General features: G+C 36.7%; 1 protein-coding gene across 1 annotated transcript; it reads left to right on the top strand.

Annotated features, from left to right (window-relative positions):
• The first annotated feature begins 15,007 nt into the window (after nucleotides 1-15,007).
• On the top strand, nucleotides 15,008-25,466 carry LOC121423139. The gene is made up of 4 exons (XM_041618438.1): nucleotides 15,008-15,436; nucleotides 19,740-19,770; nucleotides 23,228-23,491; nucleotides 24,468-25,466. Exons 1-4 carry the CDS (start codon nucleotides 15,375-15,377, stop codon nucleotides 24,711-24,713), a joined length of 603 nt encoding a protein of 200 aa, XP_041474372.1. The 5' UTR covers nucleotides 15,008-15,374; the 3' UTR covers nucleotides 24,714-25,466.
• Nucleotides 25,467-25,757: the final 291 nt, after the last annotated feature.

Raw genomic sequence — 25,757 nt, 5'->3', positions numbered from 1 at the left:
TATGTCCCAAGAGAGACAATACAGACTGCTAAACAATACAGACTTGTATTGGTAGTGGAAATAAACAATAGGCTTAGCTATTTTATTGACATTGTTGTTGATTTCTCTAAGGTCATTCAAGAATGTTTTAGAAATGTAGAATGCTCCAGAAAGAAGGAGTATGTTGTTTTAAAAGACAATACCAGAAGCTTCCATAATAATGAATACTAGAAGTCTCTAGAATAGTTGTAATTCGTATATAAAGCTGGCAGATTCTTCAAGGACATCATCACATCATATCAGATCACTTCATCATATCATACCAGATCACTTCATCGATCAGATCAGAGCTAAGCGTTTCACGCCAGACTTTATGTCAGAGCAGAGTTAATTTCCACCTGGAAAAATTATCTTCTGTGGAATTATTTGCACACCATCAATGAACTGTTTGCAGTTATTTTGATAGAGGAATTCTCAGTTCTCATCGAGATCATTAACCTGTTTTATGAACGCTTTTCAACCCATGGATTGCTGAAATTTACTGTTAATCATCAACATCGTCTTCACGGACATATCAACTCATTACAGTGATTCTTGTTATTCATCGTCCTTCAACATCGGTTTCATCATCGCCATCATCGTGAACTTTTACTTTTCGCCAGCCAAATTTGACTTTTACTTTGGATTATTAATCGGATATATTGCACATCTGTCACCTCAAGAGACGTAAGATAAATATTTATTTATGTTTTATTTTTATTGTTAATGCGTAATCAATTTCCTGTAATAAAAGAAAAGGAAATTCAATTTCAACACTCAAATTATACTCGTTATTTGTTGCAGTATCGTAACAATCTCAGCCAACAATAGCTAATTTGAAAAGATTTACCTTGTATTCCTTGGAAAGATGAGCGAAAGTTCTAAATCTTTTAACAAATCTTAATTGTATAAAAGGATGTCTTTAACTTCATGCAGGAACTAAAATATCCCCCTTGCATTTAAAAGAGCTGAAAAGAAAGTGCTAATCTATGTATCACCGGCGGGATCTGCACTCGACACTACACTACCGGTACTGCACACGCAATCACAGACGCAGACGTCAGAAGCAATCACTCCACATTTTAGCCCAGTCATTTTAGCCCAAATTTTGACCAAACTTGGAACAAATTGCAACATAATTTTTTTATCACAATGCATTTCTGTGAGGTCCCTAGTACAACATACTAAAAGTCCCAAACTTTCCGAATAGGAGAAAGGCATCTAATTTGCATAAATCCAAGATGGCTGCCAAAATTAATTGATGCCTTATCCTTAATATTTTTTGTACAGATAATGGAAAAAATCTTGAAATGATTACGCAATTCACTATGATTAAGATATCATAAATCGATTGCAATCGTTTCTGGGACTGTCCGGTTTATATTTTTCGAAATTATGTCAATTTCCATGTTTTCGGTCAAGAAATTACATGCGCGTTGAAATCTTTCTGTTTTATCATTAGCATCAACAACTAATGTAAAATATCAACATTCGACAAGAAAGGGGATATATATCAACGAGAAAATTGATATGCTTCATAACAGTAGTAATGTCTTAACTTGCTTAGATTAAGGGCAAATACATCCGAATGTATGATGCGATATTGCGCTAAAGTGACACCAAAAACCACCCTCTGTGTCCGAGTCATTCTTTTATATCGACTACAACGCGATCGCTGGCATGCCTTTGAAGATAGTACAATATATTAAATCGGTCTTGCCTCGCCTTTGTTGGTGTGACTAACACGCGTAAATACAATGACGTATGGCGATACAAAGGTGTATATTACTTAAATTGATAATGTGGGCAAAGGGCTTTTCTACATATTCAAGCAACTTTTATGTTAATGAAATCTCTTAGAAAAAGTTAGAGGATGCCTTGCTCTGCATGCTGCATGTAATTACGTTCAAGAACATCACAGCATAGTCCCGCAATAGCTTGCCAAAACTACCCCCCTTATCCGTAGCTCAACTTTTAAAAAAATCGTGCTTTTTGGAGCCCCCTATGTGACAAAGCGGTGTTTTGTTACAAAGAAAAACACTTTTATTGTCTTGAAATCACTTGGAGGCAAAAGAGCAGGCTTTTCTCTATCAGTTACATATAAAGAAGTGATGGCACAGCAAATCCTACCCTTTAAGGAGTCTTCCGAAGTCACCAACCCCTTTTTGTATTTTGGTCATTTCAAAATTCGCACAATTTTTAGCCCCATTGAGACAATAGGCGTTTCCCCTTTACATTGAACCGATTTAATTGTTTTGTAAGCACTTGGGGATGAAAAAAAAATTCTGTCAGCTAAATTTAAAGAAGTGCTGGCACAGCAAAGTCTATCCCTTACGGGGTTTGCTAAATTCAATCACCCCTTTTCCGTATTTTGCCAATTTATGGAAAAAATCTATAAATCCGGAGCCCTCATTGAGGCAAAAAGATGTTTCTGCTACAGTGTAAGCCACTTTTATTGTTTTAAAACCACTTGGAAACAAAAGAGTAGCCTTTCTTCTATGTGCTACGTATAAAGAAGTGCTGGCACATCAAAGCCTACATTCTTTACGGGGCTGCTGAAATCATCCCAACCCCTTTTGCGTATTTTGCCCATTACTTATAAACTTTTGGAGCCCCATTGAGGTAAAAGGTGTTTCCCCCTTTGCAGTAGACCAATTTCATTTCTTTGGAACCACTTGGAATTAACAAAATTTGATTTTTCCTCCATCAGCTACATACATAGAAGTGCTGGCACAGCAAACCCAACCTCTTAGGGGTTTGCCGAAGTTACCCATCCCTTTTCCATATTTTGCCTATTTATGGAAAAATCTATCAATTCGGAGCCCTCATTGATGCACAAATGTTTTATATATATTTATATAAGGCAAACCGCTTTCATTGTTTCGTACCACTTGGAGATGAAAAAAATCCTTTATCAGCTACATATAAAGAAGTGCTGGCTCAGAAAAGCCTACCCCCTCATGGGCTCCCTTAGTCTCCCCACCCTTTTTGCCTATTTTCCCCTCCTTATTTTATTTATAATTTTTGGGGAAAATCTGCCAATTTGGAGCCCCTATTGGGGCAAAATGTTGTTTCTGCTCTATAGCAAACCTCTTTCATTGTTTCGTAACCACTTGGAGATAAAAAAGTAGATTTTCCTCTATTAACTTCAATAAAGAAGTGCTGGCTCAGCAAAGCCTATTCCCCCTTAGGGGTTCCGAAGCTTCTCCTCCCTTTTTTGCTAATTTTTCCTCTTTCTTCAAACAAAATCGCAGTTTTTGACCCCCCCCCCCACTATTCAGGCAAAAGGCATTTCTGTTATATGGTTAAGTCACTTTTATTATTTGAAACTTAAAGATGAGTAGGTTCAGTCTATCAGCGCATCGATCCTTCCCTCTTTCAGGGACTCCAAATTGACAGATTTTCCCATAAATTGGCAAAATACGGTGCATCGACCCCTTCCCTCTTCAGGGGCACCAAATTGACTGATTTTCCCATAAATTGGCAAAATACGGAAAAAGTGTGACTTCGGGATATAGTTTAATAGTACACTGTAGTATAATAGGATGTGGCAGGTATAATAGCTACATCTTATTTTTCTCTTAAACTCTGAGATCGAGCAAGCAGAAAATGTCATTATTTTGGTGTACAATGTCACGTGACTAGCATATGTTAGTTTTCGCGCCTAGACCCTTTCATGTTAAACATTTAACACAGTCCAAACAAAATCGAATTTATGCATTTAATGTTAATAGTAACAATGTCCTTGTAGTATGTATCTTTGCTTACTTATATTTATGATATAGCGATAGCTTGAGGAAGTCAATGTTTATAGAATATCGAGGCCGGAATTGATATGATTTGTAATCGGGTCTGAGTACATAGTATACACTAGCGTCGTCTGCTACGTAAACTTAATGAGCGAATATGACCCAAATTAACCATTATATTGATGCAAATTAGAACACTTTCCCCTATTCGGATTTTCTGGGACTTTTAGTCCCGGGGGGCCACTTCCATTCACGAGTGGATACCATGCGCGACCATGGGGTCTCGAAAAGCACCCTAAACACGTAATTTCCATATTCTGAAAATGCACCCCTTAACAAGTATTGGCGTGTGAAACCCTACCCTTAACAAGTATTGGAAACAAAACGATACTCTTGGCAAATATTCCCTGAAATGAACCCCTAAACAAGTACAGGAATATTTTATTGTTACGGGTCCTTCGGTCGTCAGCTTTACCTTATTTGGTTTAGTACGACCCCACCTTCTACACCTCGCGCAAATCGGACTCTAAACACGAAGTGTTTGGGCAAAAGGGACATCCTTTATAAAACATTTTAATTTTGTTTTATCATCCCCACAAAGTCGACCCTAAACACGTAATTTTCCTAGCGAAATAGATACCCTTTTTTCATTATTTTTGTGTTTTTGACACCCTTATCACGTTACGTACGTAACATGCCCAATCGTGAAAAAGACATCCTTTTTACGTGTTTTTATGGTCGCGCATGGTATCCACTCGTCAATGTAAGTGCCCCCCCCCCCGGGCTTTTAGTATGGTCTTCTATGGACCTCAAAGAAATGTTCTGCATTGGAATAAATTCTGTTGCAATTTGTTCCAAGTGAAAACTTAAAATGACTAGACTAATTCAGCCCCCGGCTTTTGCAGACGTGTTTTGAGAGAGCGGTCACTATATACAAGAGAAAAAGGTAAGACCTTTTCCCGGTTTCTGTATGCGAGCTAGTGATTGTGTATGACGGTTGGTGTTTCGGCCCCTCCACAATATTGTGGAGGGGCCGAAACACCCACAGTAACACACTCCTATAACTCACACTCAGAAACCGGGAGAAGGTCCTACCTTATTCTCTTGTAATGTATGTTCAGGCACTGCTCTCTCGAGGTCCGCTACGACTGGGGATTTGGGTATGGAGTGATTGCTTCTGACGTATGCGTCTGTGATTGCGTGTGCAGTACCGGTAGTGTCGTGTCGAGTGCAGATCCTTCCCGCCGGTGGTTCAGGGCACTCGACCAAAAAAGTGGTAGGGGTGTGCCGCGGGCGAGACAAAAATTGGGGGCCTTGGAGCGGGGTTATTGTAAAAAGGAGGGTCCTCGGAATGGGCTTCAGAACTACAATTTTGTGAAAACGGGGTCCTTGGAACGTGCGTATGCACCCCTATGGAACGGGCATGCGTGCATGACGCAGCTAACTAGCGCGGCCTCCGCCGGGTGCGCTCGCGCAGAGACGATGGTCGGACAGCGCTCGGCAGCCAATTTTCACCAAAATTGCAGCAGATCAATGCGACCGGAACGGCGTAACGAAAAATATGCGAAGCGTGGGAGCGGACTTCTTTCTTCTTTTTTCTCGATAAGAACAAAATGCTATGCCTTGGAGCGGCTTTCTTTGTTTTTCTTCTCAATAAGAGAAGAATTATGCAATGCCTTGCAACGGAATTTTGGGTGTAAAAATGGGGGTCCCCTCCGCGGCACATACCCACTATGCATTATATACTGAATGCCCCCCCGGGTCAGGTGACTTACGTATGCTCATACTTACTACTAATCCCCTAAATCCCCTAACACCATAGCACGTTTCATCTTCTACGAGCTCTTCTCATGCAGAGCTAATAGTCCAGGATAGGCCCCATAGAAACTTGACCAAACCTTGTTTTTTTATATATGCAATATATTTTGATGGTACCTTGTCAATTCGAGGGTGCTGATTCCGAATCTGGATGATGCCACTCGTGTAACCTTGAGCATTTTCCGCAAATTGGCAAAATCCAATATGGCCGCCAAAATATGCAAATTACCCATGAAAATCCTAAAATTGTCCGCACATTGGATATGAAATGCATGAAATCGTGTGGCAGGAGTGAAATACTCTCTGAAAAAATAGTTTTTGACAAAATATTTATTTTCCTGATATTCAAAATGGCCGCCATAGGCCATTGTATACTCTATTATGTGCAATATGAATAGGGAAAACTAATTTTCACAAAAATTAGCACTAAACCGCAAAAAATCGCGATGTATGAACGAAGTAATATATGCAAATCATCATTACTAACGAGATATATCATTTATTATGTCATATATGGGGATATTGCTGTATTTTGATATCTAAAATAGCCGCCACTGGCCCAAAGAGTATGTACAATGGCAATGGCCGGGGCCAAAAAAGACAAGAGTGAGCACTAAAATGCATATTATTAAGATAAACGAGTGGAATGCTGACTAAAAGCATCATTGCCATCATTGCCATTAATATGCCATTTATGTGATAAATGCTGTATTTTGACATTCAAAATGGCCGCCAGCCATAGGCCCTATATTTATCATGTACAATGCGAATGGACGAACTAATTTTCACAAGAGTGAGAATCATAAAATGCATATAACTGTGATATACGAGTAAAAATATTGTCTTAAACATTATTTCTAACTAAATACATCACATATTGGTCGTGGAGGTAAATGCTGTACTTTGAAATCCAAAATGGCTGCCATAGGTCCTAAAAGTATTGTGTACATTGTAACATGGGACATATAACTTTGACAGAATTTGGCTTTGCTTGACTCTAAATATTGCATATAATTGTGAATTGTGAATTGTGAAAGGGTGAAATATTGTCTAAAACCATGGTTTCTACCGAGATATATTATATCATGTGTAATTAAGTTGATAAACGCTGCATTTTTAAATTGAAAATGGCCACCATAGGCCCTTATCGTACAATATACAATTTGAGTGGAGATAAACAATGTTCACAAAATGGGCATATGGCAGCCATTTTGAATGTTGAAATACAGTTTTTATCACCTAAATTACATAAGATATGATATATTTTGTTATAAATCATGTTTTCAGACAATATTTCACTCATACATCACCATTTGGCCAAGCAAAGCCAAATTCTGTTGAAATAATTTGTTCCCATTCACATTGTGCATAATACCATAAGGGCCTGTAGCGGCCATTTTGACTTTCCAATAACAGTATTTATCACCTAACTGGCAGAATAAATGATATATCTTAATAGAAATTTTGCTTTCAGACAATATTTTACTCATAGATCACTATTACGTGCATTTATGGTGCTCACTCCTGTGAATGTTGGTTTCCCACTTTGAATTATACATAATACGGTTAATGTCTATGGCAGCCATTTTAAAGTCAAAATACAGTATTTAACACAAACTTGAAACCTGAATGATATATTTTGTTAGAAAATGTTTTTAGACAGTATCCCATTAATATATCACATATACATGTATATGCATTTTAGTGCTCTCTCTTGTGATTTCTTTGCTCCTCTTTCTCATGGTGCATAATACTTTTAGGGCCTTTGGCAGCCATTTTGAATATCAAAATAAAACATTCATCACATACATGGCATATTAATAATATATTTCGTTAACAATTATGTTTTTAGTCAGTATTCCACTTGTTTAATCTTAATAATATGCATTTTAGTGATCACTCTTGTGATTTTTTTGGCCCCCATTGCCATTGTACGCAATACTGTTTGGGCCAGTGGCGGCTATTTTAGATATCAAAATACAGAAATGTTCCCAAATATGACATAATAAATGATATATCTCGTTAGTAATGATGATTTGCATATATTACTTCGTTCATACATCGCGATTTTTTGCACTTTAGTGCTAATTTTTGTGAAAATTAGTTTTCCCTATTCATATTGTACATAATAGAGTATACAAGGGTCTTTGGCGGCCATTTTGAATATCAGAAAAATAAATATTTTGTCAAAAGTTATTTTTTCAGAGAGTATTTCACTCCTGCCACACAATTTCATGCATTTCATAGCCAATGTGTGGACAATTTTAGGATTTTCATGGGTAATTTGCATATTTTGGCGGCCATATTGGATTTTGCCAATTTGCGGAAAATGCTCAAGGTTACACGAGTGGCATCATTCAGATTCGGAATCAGCACCCTCGAATTGACAAGAAACCATAAAAAATATTGTATATATAAAAAAAAACAAGGTTATGCCTCTTCTATCCTGGACTATAACCTGGCACCTGATGTTCATTGTACTTATTTCACTTTTTATTTATGAAATCGAGCTCGAGCGGAAAAAAAGTTATAATTTTGTAAAGAATTGTAGGGTGGCTACTGGAGTTAGAGTTAGGGTTCACTACACAGGTGTTAACTAGTGTCATAAATTACACAGAGAAGTTTCTCTATTCAAGGCTAGGGTGGAACTCCCCGAGAGCACATGGCCCACTTTATTTCTGCCTTCTTTCCAAAATCATAGTCATCCAATTAACATAAACATCAACCAATCAAAAAGTAGTGTGTCCTCTGGTTGGACACACTCTATCTATAATACATGAAACATAGGATAAATCAGATAACCAATCAGGAAGTAGTGCATGAAACATAAAAGAAATCAATAGCCAATCAGCAAGAAGTGTGTATAGTGTATCAATGTGTGTGTAACAGAACATACAGAGAATCAATGAATTGAAGCATGTAATCCAGGTCAACTCCATGTCTAGCTAAACAAAGAAGTGAAATTTACAAAGACTGAGCAGATGAATTGAATTGCATCTAACATTCCAACTTGTTTATAGAAAGTTCTCTGACCTATAGAATACTAAAATGAATCTAACCTGTACATGAAAGTGCTCTGAACTATGGTCGCAAATAAAGCTCTACAGAATCATTCCGAGATATTGTATGGAAAGCCATTTTAGCACTATCATCATAAGCTTATATTTTTATACTAGGTCCTATTCGACAAAAGTAATTTGCAAATTGATTTGATACAAAATTTCGATTTCATTTGAAATCGAATTTATTGGATTTTCGTAATTGTCGTATCCGACGACATGCTTTCTGAAAAAAATATTTAATAGCGAAAATTTGTTTTTGAAAATATTTTGCTTTACAACATTGTTTTCATATTGACTAGAGTCTACCCAACATGTTTTTTTTTTGACAAATGAATTGGAAAATAGAATGTTTGATAGTCCTGTTTGATACTATTTGACCCCAAATGTCTGTACACCGGTTAAATAGTCTTAAACTATGCATATTTACACATAGAAAAAGAATTTGGTGTGTCGGCAGCCCTATTCAACATTTCTTGTTAACTATTTTTAATTCAACATTTTTTGTATAAAAACTACAAGCCCTGTACACTCCAACTGTAAAAATATAAGAAATGTTTGGATTTCAACAGCGTGGTAAGCCGAGGAGATATGGTGGTATATAATTATCATACATGTATTTTTAATTGCCCCCCCCCCCCGCCCCTGTGGCATTCCATTTACACTATGTTGATATGCAATTTTTGAGAAGTCGACTTTGCTTTATCCGAGACCATTGCATTTATTCGTTATATCCCATGCATATTTTTATTTTCAATTTGTTTATGCTGAATTTTTTTTTCTGCGAAAAGCCTGAAATTATACAAATTCGATTATCAGTATTATCATACATTTTTTTGTGGCTTAAAACTTTTTGAAATTTAATTTGAAATGGTTTAGAAACTACTTTTTTTTTAATTTTGATTTTAGTTTCGGAACTGCCGGTCGTGCGTAAAAAATCAATGTTTTTAGGGCCTACGTAACTACAGATCAGCCTTTGTTTTAGCACAACCGATTACAAACTGATCGAGTCGGAAGGACTCCAGCTTTTCTGTTTATTTATATACTGTATAGTTCTTGCAACTGACCGGGGGTCTGGGGCGGCCCATTAAAAAAAAATGGAGAGGAGAGCGGAGACACGAGAGAAGGCAAAACATTAATTAAAAGGATGGTCAGGGCTGAAATTATATATAGCTTAATGAATAAAATTCAATGAGCAAAATGCTGAAAATTTCATCAAAATGCTATGCATTGGAGCGGCTTTCTTTGTTTTTTCTCAATAAGAGAAGAATGCAATGCTTAATTGCAACGGAAATAAGCCAGTTCGTAGTTCCTTTCTGCGCATGATCAAAAGATTCTACGCATGATCAGAAGGTCATTTGTACTAAAGTGACATGGTGCTTTAAAATCTAATGAGATAAGCACCAACTTTGATGTCGTGATTATTCATATATTCTTTTGAATTGTCGTTTTCATTTACATCCACAAAAAACAACAATGCTTCCACGAACGACTGGTATTTCACAGTTTGTCAAGTACATTGTGCAACATGCTAAGATATGCATTCAGAGTAGGAATGCAACAAATACCTTCATTTGTTCATTGGTGTTCGTTGGTGTGCTATTCTAGTCACCTGGTCTATTAAATTTCTTCATCCTGCTATGTAAGGCAAGCTTACGTAATATCTTGCTTTGAAATCTGCCTATCATGATGAAAGAAATGAAAGGTAATTTGACCAAAATTGCCCATGAAGTAACTACGAAATGGTCTATTTGGGTGTAAAAATGGGGGTCCCGTCCGCGGCACATACCCACTATGCATTATATACTGAGTGCCCCCCGGGGTCAGGTGACTTACGTATGCTCATAATTACTACTAAATCCCTTAACACCATAGCAGATCAGCCTTTGTTTTAGCACAACCGATTACAAACTGATCGAGTCGGAAGGACTCCAGTTTTTCTGTTTATTCATATACTGTATAGTTCTTGCAACTGACCGGGGGTCTGGGGCGGCCCATTCAAAAAAAAAAAATGGGGAGGAGAGCGAAGACACGAGAGAAAGCAAAACATAAATTAAAAGGATGGTCCGGGCTGAAAATATTTATAGTTTAATAAATAGAGTAGAATTCACTGAGCAAAATGATGAACATTTCATCAAAATCGGATAACAAATAACAAAGTTATTGAATTTTAAAGTTTAGTAGTATTTTGTAAGAACAGTCGTCATGAATATTCATTAGGTGGGCTGATGATGTCACATCTCCACTTGTTCTTTTGTATTTTAATATATGAAATTAGGTTTATTAAAAAATTTTCCTCCAAAAACTAGAAAAATTGGATTGACTACTGATTTAGTGCATTATTTATTGCTGAAACTTATTTCATTATAAGGGAGACATATTATTCACACAAGTATGAAATAATGAAAAAAATATGGTTTTATGTAATAACATAACAAAGTGGAAAGTGGAGATGACACTGAGATGTGACATCATCAGCCAACCTAATGAATATTCACTAATGAATATTCATGACGACTGTTTTCACAAAATATTACTGAAATTTAAACTTCAATAACTTTATTATTTGTTGTCCGATTTTGATGAAATTTTCGGCGTTATGCTCAGTGAATTCGTAGTAAGATATAAATATTTTCAGCCCGGACCATCCCTTTAAACTGAAAAGCCTATATCGAATCCATTCCACTAAAAATGGCTCATTGCAAAAATGAGACACCAAAAGATAAAGAAGAAGAATAAGAAGAAAATAAGAAAGAAAGCTTTAAAAAAGAAAAGAAAGAAAGAATAAAAGAACGAAAGAAAAAATAAAGAAAGAAACAAAGAAGGAAGGAAGGAAGCAAGGAAGGAAGGAAAGAAGGAAAGAAAAACAGAAAGAAAGAGATAAAGAAAGAAAGAACGAAAAGAAAAAAAGAAAGAAAGATATAAAGAAGGAAGGTATATAGGAATGAAGGAAAGGAAGAAAGAAAGAAAAATAGAGAAAAGAGAAATAAAGAAAAATAGAAGAAGGAAAAGAGCAAGCTGAAAGCATTAAAAGGAGAAAGAAAGAAATATGAAGGAATTCAGAGGAAAAAAAAAGGTGAAAGAAATGAGCATGAGGCACATGCTAAGGGTTAACCCTTCCGTTGCGGCAGGCCCAAATATGGCCCACGCGCATCCTAGTCTGCAGGCACAGACCCTGATTGGAACTTTGATCAACAAGAGTGCCTCCACGCAAGACTAGCACATACAAAACTTGCATGAGCGAGAGAGCCTTCAGTACACAAGGCATGAGTAGGCTGCACATTCCGACCCTTACTCGAGTGAAGGGTTTGCCCAGCAGACTACTCGCATCCTACTCGCTCAGACGGATGGCCCATATGGCCCCTCATTGAGTTCTATATTTATTCACGATTTAAAAAAAAGCTCATTTAAACATTAAAACCCATAAAACTCTTTTTACCATACCAACGTAATGTGTGTGTAGTTTTTTTTTTACCTACCGTATTCATGGGTAACCAAGAGTGCTAAATTCAGGTCATGAGTATATAAAAACTCAGCTCGAGCTTCGCGCTCACATTACCTGATTACTTGTTTATAGTGATATACGGACATGATTATGGGGAAACGTGTAGCCTTGTAAAAATAAAACTGGATCCGCCCCTTCTTAGAACTATCATTCCCTTGGATCGTGATACCCATGTCAGACCATATGACAAAGCTATTACTTGAAATTATCACAGGCAGAGTCAATTAACCGTGAACGTTTTTCTATAATAATGTTCATCAACTAATTGCATTTATCTTTTAAGGTTTTATGACATCGTAATTGCAATGGGAACCCACACTATGGATCTTATTAAATATAATTTTCTGATTGGTATTATGTAGCGTTCGACTACTGTCACAGGCATGTATGTAATGATATGGTCATGAATGATTGATCTTAGTTTGTAACGGTTAGGGGCAAATAAATTGCTATATTGCATGGGGCCTATTCATACATCATTTAGACAGTCTATGCGTCTCCCACTTAATGCAATACATGTATTTTATTATTCACCATGAATTCGGAGTTGTGTTCACATAAAACGAGCACGCCTGCTATCTTTTAAATCGCGTTTTATTTCACACAAATCATCTTCAACTTCAAAACACTGCTTTATCGTACAAATATATATATACATATATATGTGTATGTGTGTATGTGCATTAAAAACAATTGGTCATCCATCAAACTGTCTCAAATTTCAATGAGAAAAAAAAAAGTTTTCATTTATTCAAGTGAAGTTATAATACGCATGTATTTTTTGTTTACCTGTAGTTAAAGTGTGATTCATATCGTGACTGAACACAATTTACATTCGTTTTTATGATAATGAAGTTTCTTCTATGAAGGACAAAAAAGGGTCAGAGAATCCTTTTAAAGCCTGTTTACATAGATTTTCGATATCAAAGTCACCATATATAATTTCCATTTTTTCCAAATTATTATTTCTAAAATAACCTGCATTAATAGCTAAATAACATTCATTAATCAAGTTTAGCATGCATAATTAAGATTTAATATTACCAAATGTAATGTGAGGACAATATTTCTTTTTCAATTCAAGTGAATATTAAATCGCATTTATTTCGTTCCATCGACATTCATATATATATATATATATATATAGGGTCATACAAATGAATTATAGTACGTAACATAGGAATATAGTCCGAACTGAAGAAGGCGTAGATCCACGTATAAAAATTAACAATTATGAACAACAATACACATTCATGTACACTATAAACAGCAGTAGCACTGATATTGATCCTTGGGGGACGCCATATTTTGAGTGAAGGATTGCTTGTAAATATTGTACACCTTGAATATTTTACCATGCAAATTAATGTACGTAGCTTTGAACAAAAAAAATATGTTTTTTGATTCAATATTTATTGAATTTTGCTATTCATACACCTTTTGAATAGGCTGTGTTGTTCCACTTTATTCCATTAAGTTCTCAAAATATCCCTATTCAGTTCATAATATTGTCGAAACGTATCAGCCAGGGCTGCACGCTTGCATTTTGATCGGTGAGTTTTGTATATCTTAACAAACTAGTTAAAATCCACATGAGATTTTATCAAAAATTTCGGCTCTCGATTTGCGCTGGCATTGATTGTTGAAAATATATTAACTCATGCATTTTATTCATAATCACAAAAGTGCTTTGAATTTAATAAATATTAACAGATTTCGTGCTCTCATTAGGCTTATTAGACTATACATGATATAATATATCAATTTAATAATCAAATTGTCAATTTTTCAGCATGGAATATGGATAAGTTTCATCTTGCGTTTAGGAAGAGAGATAGGAAGATAGTCATCATTATTATGGTGACATAATGTTCTTAGAATATCCCGGTCCTATTATGTCAAAACTCAAAGTAATAATAATGAAACATGTCAGCTCTTTTTTAAATGTGATCCATATCTACCTCACAATTTCCTACAAAGTGCTTAAAATACAGAGCTTAAATTGACCTTTTTTCAGATCGGAATATCAAATATTTTAACCTCGCGCTTCGCACTCGCTTTAGTGATATTCATGATAGAAAAAGGTATGTAGAATGCCCAGATTTTAGGTCGAAATCTGAAACACACGCGCGCATGTTTATTTAGATACGCAGCTCTTTAATCATTATCCAGTTTCAGATCCCTTTTGCTCGTGCTTTGCACTCGCATTATTAATGTAGGAAGATTTCCAATTACTCATCCTTTTCATGATTTATACAAAACATGAAAAGAATGTCCCATTTTAAGTGTAAATCCCGAAATTTTCTGCTCGCGCTGCAAACTTGCACTATTTGATTGCTGAAATATGTCACGTCTCCATGGCTAAATGCTAGCAGCCCTTAACAGATCCTTTTTGATCAGATCAAAACGTAGACCCTATATTAAAAATTTCTGCTCGTGCTTCACGCTTGCAGTAATTATTTAGTTGGATACACATCTCGTTGAGGAACACAAACATTGGCGAGAATGTTTAAATTTAAGACAAAATACATGAAATTATAATCATTTCATAAGCCTTATTTATTCAATTAGTACGAGCGCGAAGCGCAAGCTATTTCATGTATTTTGTCTTAAATTTAAACATTCTTATATATATATATATATATATTGTTGATTTATAAGGATAAAGTATAGAAGTGACTATTAGGACTACCCCATCAAAGAAGCAAACTTAAATCAACTTCGAATGGCCGATCGGGGAAAATGTGACTGATAAAAAAATTCTCCCCCCCCCTATTGTCGAAGGTTAGATCCGCCCCTGAACATAAATGTATCTCATTTATTGGGAGTATCGTTGAAGCAAAACGAATACCAGTGTAATTTAGTTGCCAGACGAAATCGTAATAAATCGTCATACGAGCGGCAGAGATGCAGCAACACCAGCTAGCAGCCATGGATGATAAGGTCAACATACGATGGAAATTTATTACGCATTGCACTTTCATCACCAGTTGAGCGTGTTGAGCATGGACTTTTGCTGCTAAGCCTTCTGCCAAGCTATCTATCACTGAAGACAATAGGGAAATATCCTTCATGTCTGACATGAGTTCATGCATCGTTTGCAGTGCAATGTGAGATTGCTAGGTGATGGTGTATAGACGCAATGAAGATGCCATCAATTCCATAGGGGACCAAAAGGTGGACTAATCAAGAGTTTAGTCGAGGATTTCATTCATTTAGTCGAGGATGTTATTGGGAGAAAGAGTTTTTTACGAGGAGAAATACAAGATGGACGAGAGTAATGATGGGTAAGAAGATAATATTTTGTTGGCTTAGCATTAAATAGATAATATAAAACCAGTGGCCTTGGAAAGTTTTTTTTTTTTTTAAATAGGGCTTGCTGTGCTCGGTGGGGGTTTTACTCAGGGGGCTGTCGTCAGGGAATTCAGAAGCCAAAAATGAAAAAAAGTTATTGCTCCCAAATCTGCGTCATTTGGAAGCAATAACCCCCCCCCCCCCTTTTTTTTTTTAATGCAACGATAATGCAGAATGAGATATGTCAGAGCTCTCCACCTCCCTTGCATCAATTCTAATATTTTTTTTTAATGTGCCGTACAATTTTTCTTGTAACAAGCAGTGAAAAAATTAATTTGCTTGTTCGATTGAATGGCAAGTACCGATTGATTTCTGTTGCCTGCCGGTCTGCATTATGTTGGAATATGCTGATACTGTTTGTTGATATTGTTGCTCTTCATATACTTGTTCAGATTATATATATATGTATATATTGCCTATACCCACACACCCGCTCGCAAACTCGCAATCACACACACCCACATACACTACTTGTTTATATACGTTTGGAAATGTGTATGGGTGCGACGGTGTGTGCGGGTGCACGCGCGCGAGGGTGTGTTTGTGTGCGTGTGTATAGAAATACAAGACGAGAAATCAAGATATCCATCCAACGTGTTTTGAAATGTGTGTGGGGGTTGGGGTGGGGGGGGGGTGGAGGTAAAAATACACAGTTTGGTCAATGATTAATCTATAAATACACCATAAAAGCTCTGAGTTGTCCATCAATCCTATATTCGCATCTGCCGATCTGAAAGTTAATGTTATTATATCAGCAGGTGGATGCATAGGCCTAAATAATTCATTGGCGCACCAATGCATGTGTAAAAAGTTAGATAGCTAATCACAGGGACGGCGCCACAGGGGTGGGACAGGGGGCGATCAACCTAAGGGTAAAGTTACTTTGAAAAAAACAGAAAGGGAGAAAGTTGGAAAAGAGATGGAGAAAGAAATAATGAAAAAGGAGAATTTTATACAGAGAAGTCTGGTATTTAATCCAACAGAAAAAAATCTTATATCCAAATATCCGCCTCAGTCTGTAATAAGCTTTGAATGCTATCTCCATATCTGAAAAGTATTAATAGATTTCACAATTATTAACATGCTTTTACTATAATTTTTTTACTTAAGGCAAGATTGGAATCTCATCTCTAATTTGGAAACAACAGCTTGACAAGTCGTTCACGCTTAGCAGATAACAAACAATAAATATTGAGGCATATCAGAAACGATTTGCGCATAAACTCGCGTGTGAATATGAATCCACTGTTTCATTTCAGTGAGAGAATATTAACAAAGAATACAAAATAAATGCTTATCAGCTAATCTTCGAATAAGCACGATCATCGCATTACTAACCAATCTTGTCCACATTTTCTGCGCAACCTGGTTTTGACATTCACATTTCAAATTCGTCTTGCTCATTAATGCGTGAAATGTTCGTCTCATATTAGGTTTCAAAATAAAGAGGAATAAATTGAATCATATCATTATGTAAATAAAATATCATATTTGAGTGTAAAGAATAAAGACATGGAAATATCGGTTTCCCTTTTTTTACTGGACGCACAGTAATGTCACATTAGTTTCTTGTGCTCAGTGTTCGAAGAAAAAAAAAGAGATCCTTAATCTCTGTATTGTCTTCCCGGATTCTCTCTCTCTCCTCCTTTTAGTCTTAACTAAAAATGACACAGCAAAATGCCCCTTTAAGGACTATTAACACTTGTCAGCCAGGCATCTGGGATTTCACGCTTAGCAAATGAATCGGTGGGGCCGCGGTCGAGATTAGGGGATGTCTCGAAACGCGACGCACTCCTCATACCGACACATATATTAATATACAGTAGCTAACCAAATGATAATGTACCAAATGCATCATACTGTATTATAATCCGGGGTGATTTGGGAGTTATTGTATTCCATTCTGCAGTTTTCGTTTCGATTAGCATCAATAGCATGTATGCAATGAGTGTCTTTCTCTACGCATGCATGTTTTTACATTGATTGATCAGCAAAATACACGGATCATGCATAATAGTATATAGACGAATAAGTTTGATTATTAAAATATTTTACTTTTTGTATTTTGTATTTCATATATAGTGATTGGCCTGTCAGTATTATTGAATGCTTTAGAAAAAAGCGTCCTGCAGGTTGACAAATGTCATTACATACATTAATATACAAAAATACAGAACGATTGGATAGCATTAAAGCAACCAGCAACATTACATTCATCTTGATTGAATCAATAAAATATATCATATTATTTTTTTTTTGGGGGGGGGATGGGAATTTTGTATTGTGGCACTCCCAGTTGCAAAAAGGTGCAAAATGCAATCATCAACCTCCCTTTCGCTTTAAATTTATATATCATGATGAAAAGTGTTACTTTGATCGGAATTATTCACAAAAATAATAGGTTCATATCTGTGGTAGATGACAAGACGATAAGGTTTTGATAAATTCACAAACTGGCAAAAACTTCGGTGTTTATTTAACACCAGCCCAGAATCTATATTATGTCCTCACCAGAGAAGTATTGAAACAACACCAGTTTGGAATCAAACTGATGTGTCAAATTGGTGTTGTATAAACACCTATCTGGTGCTAGACCAAAACGAAACTGGTGTAGTTTAACACTTCTCTGGTGTGGACATATAACACTACCGGAGTTAAAGTTAAAATAAAGTTTTCGTTTTTTCAATGTACAGCTCTTACTTCAAAAATAATATTTGGCAAATAGTGTCGATTAAAGATTGCATGTTTATGTTCCTCGTCTGCCAGGTGCTCCATCCCCTCACTATGTCCGTATGTTTGTCATTGTAAATAAAGTACATGTATTCATATTTACAGCTGCAGATACCCTTAAAAGGACCCGTCTACTACTTTCTATTTCACTGGCATACGATCAATTCTGTCAAAATATTTTACGTCATACTTAAACATCGCAATCGTGAATAGCAATATAATGGACGGGTCTTCTTTCCTTCTTTCTTTCTTTTATGTCTTGTTTTGTCCTTGTCTTGTCTGGTAACCTGTGTGCCCCTGTTCTTTGTAATGTTCTCTGTTTTCGTCCTTGTCTTCTGTAACTTTCTCCGAGCTCAGCTCTATTTTTCTATAATTATTTGTAGCTATCAATAATTACACATGAATTATATGTTAAAGGCCTATCCACAACAAGATTTTGCTTTACTTTAGGTCCATCCACTTAGAATCTGCATTTATATTGTAATTATGCTATTTATACTATTTCGGAATGAGTTGTATGTTTTTCTTTGTATTTTGATTGATTTGGAAAATAAATGAAATGAATGAAAATGAAATGAGGTAGAAAGGAAAGTCAACCCCTCCCCTGGCTGTATATCCGATTTTTTTTTTTCAAACAAAATAATTTGGATGATCTTTGTAGGTTTGCATGACCCGTTGATGCACGGAATTTATAACAAGGTTTACGGCTCACCATGTGTAATATGAAGAAGGAAAGGAAAATACAGGTAGAAAATTGAGATGGAAAGACGAGAAAGGATGAAAAGAGGACATTGGAGGTATTCTTTTCTTGAAAAGAGTGAAATCCTGAAAAGGACTGTAAACCAGATGAGATGGGTTGAATATGGCTCGAGTAGCGATGGTTTGAGTAGTAGCAGGATGAGGGGAAGAGAGGTTACTCGACTTTCGGCAGGTTGACTGTCCGTCTTCAAAAAATATATTATATATCATCACTTCTCTCCTGTATATCATAAATACTTGGTGGTTACAATATACAACCAATTAATTTGATTAGCAAATGAATCATTGGTTGCCCATCAACATTAGTATCATAATGAACACCATGCATTCCCCTTCTCTCTCACTCTTCTCCCCCCTTCTCCTCTCTCTCTCTCTCTTACTTTGCTTCTGTACGTTAAATAATTCATCTTCATACATTAATATGGCCCATTTAATTGTATATAGTCTGTTTATCTTAGGCTTATCGTTTGTAGCTTATTTATTTATTTATTTGATTTAATCATTTCTGATACTTTACACAGGGTGGCACATATCACCAACTTATCATTAGCTTATTGTCTTGGTCCATTCTGTTTAGTTATTATCAAGCTGTAGAAATTTTGTACATTTTTGATAAGTTTCAATAAGTGACGGCTCTAACATGGGCAAATAAAACAAATGATTTGATGATATGAATGAAGGAAATAAATTGCTAATATTAAGTTATGTTACTTTTATGTTGTATTTTTGTCTTCTCCCCCCATACAGTAAAAGCTATACTTCACCGGATGCATTGGCGGTAAGTTGTATGTCAGGTTGATAATAGGTAGTTTCGCATTTACTACGAGGAAACTCTCTACAATGCATCGATGCCTTTGAAAATGCAATCAAAATGGACAAACAATCGTAAATATGTCGTTGTCCAGAGTCAAGAGATTCCGATGCAGTCCAGATCCAACTTTCGACAAAAGGCTCTCAGCCGGTGGCGTACCTAGGATTTTTCACAGGGGGGGGGCGCATTAGTCCGCCCAAAAATTTGACAAGCAAAAAAGGGGGGTTTTCAACCACAAATATAGGATTTTGTACCAGAAAAAAATGACAAGCAAAAAAAATTAATAAAATAAAGAAGGTCTTCAAGCTCGTCGGGGGGGGGGGGGGGGGGCAAGGATACGTCCCTTGCATGGGGCAGACTGCCCCCCGTAGGTACGCTAGTGCTCTCAGCTATCCACTGTGATTTGACTTGCATTTTCCAAAGAATGTTACGTTGTAGAGATATTTCCCGCAGTAAATGCGAAAGGCCTGTTGTATCATCCGGAGGCTTGCACATATCCCCGCACATATCAAGGAGATATCTCCTTTCACATATCAGTTAATTGTTATTTTATGCGCATATTAATCTCTGTAGGCCTATTACACATTTGACTGCCTTATTCAATGTGGTACCGATTATTAGTTACACGATTATATCCGGTACCAATGTTGATGAATTATGTAGAATATTCGGTGGGGTAATGTGACACAGGGAGGTGTGTGTGTGGGGGGGATGGGTAATGCTACCTCAACACATGGAAAACATAAGCATTAATAAGCCCTCTTGAAAAAAAATAATAACATCATCACACTCTGTCACATGCCAGGGTGTGGGAAATGTTCCTTGTGACGGCTGCAGCATATTACATACACAGGGTTTCAGTTTTCAGTTTTAATTATATTTTTTTCTCATTTCCAACAGAACAATAATACTAAATCCATAGAAATACAATTATAACAAACCATTGAAGTATAATAAACAAACCAATGGTCCCCGGAGCAGGGGGGAGGGGCAAGGGCACCGGAAGCGGGGGGGGGCAGGGGGGGCAAGTGCCCCCCCAAAGAAAATTTGGGGGGAGGCAAAACGAGATTTTGCCCCCCCCCAATGTGCCCCCCTAAAAGTAGAAAAATGATATTATTTAAGGACAAAAGTAAACGATGACGGCACTTTTCTGCATAAGAATTGTCATTTCTTTTGTCAAAAATTAAAAAATTTCGCCCCTGACGGGGCAATTACACATCAAAGTAAGCCTTGCGTCTTTTGACGAACATGTCCCTCTGTGAAACATACCTTTGATAAGCCCCTTTTCCATCTTATTACAGTGTGATAACGTTTAACCTTTTAATGAATACATTTCAGACTAAAACCGAATGGCAAATTGAAAGTGGTTCACCAATGCATGCTGGCTGTGCATGTCGGCTAACAAACGCGCGGTCGCCCACAAACGCTCAGACCGGGGTGGTGTTTCATCAATATTTTCGTCCGACAAGTTGTAAGATCTGACAACTTTCCTGTATTCTGATTGGTTGAGAAGCATTGTTACCATAGTAAATGTCGGATAAAACAGGACTTGTCGGATAAAACGTCCTACAAGTCCTTTCATGAAACACTCCCCGGACCCGATATCACCAACGCGCGTGAACGCTAGTTACTCGAGCAACATATGGAATCTGAAAATAGCTGTAAAACCGAAAAGTTTAAAGAGTTATAAAGGATTGAGTAGTTGCTTATTGGATAAATGAGAAGATGCTAGCTTGAGTCGGCGAATGGATTGCAGAGCAGGAGTACTCATTTATCAACTAATCAAGCCTCTTCAAGTCTTCAACCTTTTCTGGTTTACTGTCTTTATCAGGACTACGCTCATTTGAACAAAAAATTACTCGACTATCAACTGTCTACTTCCTCCTGTCAATTTCACTTCTTCCTCTATCCACTTTTTCGAAAACTCCACATGGTGTACCGTCAACCACATCCGCTGTTGGAATGTAATTGTTTTCTTCTAAATAATGTTACATAATGTACATTATGAACTGCCGTAGTTTGTTAATTCATGATTATTTACAAATGAATATTTCCTGGAATTTGATATTCATTATTTCCTAGTTATGGTCACAATTTCCCCAGAAAATATGTAAAGAAAAAAGAAGATTTTGAAGGGGTCATCCAAAAGTGCTTCCCAGCCATACAAAACATGCCAAAGGAAACACATGAATCGAGTAATGTTTTAAACTTTCAGAAAAGTTTTCAAAAATGTTAGACAATAATTTAGCAGGTCATATTTCTTTTTCCTCCAGTTACAAAATATGAAACGTTTTGCCTATGCATGGATAATCAGGGACTCTCGATCTCCAATGCTGAGGTCAGAAATGATTTAAATAGAATGGGGATTTATTAAAAGCGCTTAACGTCGTCTGCCACGTCAGAACAGTATGACATTTTAAATTTAAAAAGACATTCATTAGAATGTATTTTGTTTCTGTTGTTACGCTTCTTCTGCTTAATACACTCCTTGAAACTTATGATAACTGTGCTCTCTCGCGTCGTCTGTGTATGTAAATGTACATAAATAAATATTTCTGAAAGGATATTGCATGAAAAATGTAATTGCTGGTATTTTGAGTCAATATAAGCGTATTACGTAATTTAATTGATCAGACACGAAAACCACGTTTTGCGCGTAGATTTCATAGGTTCTCATAAACTCTGAGTATAGTCTTTCGTAGTGAATTCTATGTTTAATTCTCAAGAAATTTATTTTTGAATTCTCTTAGAAACGTAACTTTTAAACTACATTTTTTACACAAAGTCCTTACCGTGGGGGGGGGGGGGGGGTTCCCACGCCCTCTCCCGCTCGATCGCTTCGGTATCTCACGCTGTCAAAAATATTGTGCCCCCTTCGGGATTTTGCCCCCCCAAAACTGAAAGTGTACCGGCGCGCCTGGGGAGGGGGGCTTAGGGTTCCATACATTTCTCATCAGACGTGTAAAACGTAAAACATGAAATATCGTAAGCCCCCCCCCCCCCCCACTTCGAGGCCGTTAACATTTTATGCCAGTGAATGTATGATGGGATATAGGGCACATTAGATGCCGAAGCCACATTAATTATGATAATTATTTTTATAAAAGTAGGCCTACACTGTTAGAAAATTTATCCTTAAAATAAAAAAAAGTTCCTGCAGCAGAGTCTCGAGAACACCTGTAATCTTACCAGATTGCGTAATCTTACAGGAAATTGGTATTCGGTGTATGAAACCTTACAAATTTCCTTCAATAAAACACCCTTTTCCCCGGCCTTTTTAAACAGACCTGTTCTGTTAAATTGCAGACATATTCCTGTTTTATGAATTTACAGAATGATTCTGTTATTGCTCTTTGCAAAATCTTATTTCTTTTTCTGTAAAATCAGGTTTATTTTTTAACAGTGTACATCTATTTTTAACCAGGACGATGTCAAAAAGCCGTCACCTGACCAACGAGCCAAGCTGAAATACTCTACCGAAGCCTTCACGATCGAAAACGGTACATGCTGCATGAATAACGTAGCCCAGTTCATGATGACCGGCTGGTCGACGGTACTCATTGCCATGGAGACCAGTACAAACAGTAGGATGTATGTTTCATCTCTCGTCTTCAATCTCTTCACCTGGGTGTTGACCGTCATAATGATCATCATGATTATCATTAGGAGAAGGACCTGTGCGGGAAAGGTAGATGTTTGAACCGGTAGAACACAGTCTCCCACAGTGTCAGTGCCACTGTGTGTACACAGTGTGGAATACAATGTGAAATCACACAGCAAAACTGTGGTGTTAACCGGTGTACATAAAGGACCACACCGGTTATTTTATACCGGTGTTAAATTGGGGGTGTTAGTTTTACACCTACAGGTGTTATTACATCACCTTTTGTTGTTACATTTACACTTTTTGTGCTATGTTTAATCTCTAGGGTGTAATTTTAACACCTCAGGGTGTGGTCCTCTATTAACACCAATTGGTGTCATTTTTAACACCGCAGTTTTTACAGTGCACCTTCATACTGTTGTATATAGGAGCATTTCAACAGTGTGAATCACATATTCACATAATCGGCTATGATTGTGAACGCGCTGTGAACAGTCACACTGTCGAAGGTGTCCACAGTGTGAATATGGTCATTTCAACAGTGTGGGCATAATATTCATTTAAGACACACTGTGATCACACTGTGTGAAACTGTGTTTTTTCAACAGGGATATATTTTGATATCAGCGAGAATAGTGTTTATCTTTGCTTTGCCTAATCTCAAAATTCTGAGTTTGTGCATCTTATAGCGCATTTAAGCTACCCTCTAATGAAAAAGAAATTGTCTGCGATATTATGCACAGTTTGTTTTGATGTACATGTATGCATTTGTTTACAAGGAGGTGCATAAATACGTAATTCTTGAACCTTTATTTTTAAAAAAAAGTGCATTATCATTTTCTACATAGATCTATTCAAAGTTAAATATCCTTTCAGATGCACACGCATTGGCTCTTTAAATAGAAAGTTCTTGCCAAAATAAATAAGTTCTACGCATTTAGGCCGACAATTTATGGCCCACGTTTGACCAGATTTTTTTTTAATAGAAATTCAAATAAACTTACCTCTGTTTCCTGTTTAAATTTTGGTAAAACATTTTTAACTGTTAATTTTATTTCAGGTACTCCGGCAAGTGGAGGAGGAGTGGCCAGAAGAAAGGATGAATAAAACTAAGAGGCTGCAAAGGATATCTTTCCGTCTCAGTATGATGCTAGTTGCCCTTCATATCATTTCCATGGTTGTCACATCAGTGCATATCAGTGGCGTAGTGGAGAACAAATCAAGGAATACGTGTGCACTTACAGGGACCGAATCTCATACACATGATACTGGAGAACATCTTTCAAACAGCACAACAGACACGTAACATGTTTGCAGGTTAAACGTGAACTATGCATCTCGGATATCAAATGCATTTATGCCTTGTCATACCAACGAAAGGGTGCAGGCAGATCGATCAAAAATGCTACGTAATTCGAATGACACGCCATCTGTCGATTTGGAGTTAATTTGTGTGGTGTGACTGAGCACGATGTTCGTGATGTTGGGACTACAGTTGATACCTTGATGGCGCAAAGATAATTTTAATTTTAAGTAATTACTCCTTACACACATTTTGTAAATATTTGTAATTTAATTGTGGAACATAATGGGTTTTTTTTTCTATTTGTAGTCATCATTTAGCTCATTTGACTTTTTGAAATTTGTGCTTATATGTCTTTGATATCTTTAAAGGTGTGACAACGTCTGAAGCCATATTCTTATATTGTCATACCTCTGCATGTCTGCCTCTTGCACTACATCCATTAATGTAAATGATAATGCATCTCGTTAACTTTGTGATGGTCACACTGTATTTTTTCATAACATGCAGAAACAAATAAATAAATGAATAACTGTTAATACTTCAGATGCCTGGATGTTAGACCTAATTGTTGAATTGTTACACACGATAATTTAACCTCGGTAGGGTTCATGATTTAACCATGGAGCTATTAACATCCATGATTAAACAGTACTCGAGGTTAGTCATTTACAGGCGATCTTGTAAATTAAATAGGTCGACATTAGGTGAGCCTTGGAGACATGGGCAGAAATCTGTCCCCTATGGTAGGGGGACCAGGGACTGGCAAATTTGACAAGCCAAAAAATAAAATGGTTCTCACCCAAAGTGTAAGGTCATTTTAACCCCACAATATTTGACAAGAAAAAGAAGGGTTTCACCCAAAACGTATAAGGTCATTTAGTCCAAAATACATGTATTATTTTGATTATGAATGATGATTTTTTCTCCATCATAAAAGACCAAAAATAGTAGGGGGACATTTTATATTGTGTCCCCCTACTCTTTTTGGTAGGGGGACGCGTCCCCCAGTCTCCCTGGGATTTCCGCCCATGCTTGGAGACACCA

This window comes from Lytechinus variegatus, chromosome 10 (assembly GCF_018143015.1).
Source record: "Lytechinus variegatus isolate NC3 chromosome 10, Lvar_3.0, whole genome shotgun sequence".
NCBI classification, from domain to species: Eukaryota; Metazoa; Echinodermata; class Echinoidea; order Temnopleuroida; family Toxopneustidae; genus Lytechinus; species Lytechinus variegatus.
The sequence above is the reverse complement of the archived record's forward strand: the minus strand, read 5'-3'. Positions and strand labels throughout refer to the sequence as shown.

Excerpts from the sequence above, each read along its gene's own strand:
- LOC121423139 (XM_041618438.1), top strand. The coding sequence starts at position 15,375 with ATGTTATTGGGAGAAAGAGTTTTTTACGAGGAGAAATACAAGATGGAC. Across the intron at positions 15,437-19,739 it reads ATGGACGAGAGTAATGATGG|TAAAAGCTATACTTCACCGG; the intron begins GTAAGAAGATAA and ends CCCCCCATACAG. Across the intron at positions 19,771-23,227 it reads CTTCACCGGATGCATTGGCG|GACGATGTCAAAAAGCCGTC; the intron begins GTAAGTTGTATG and ends ATTTTTAACCAG.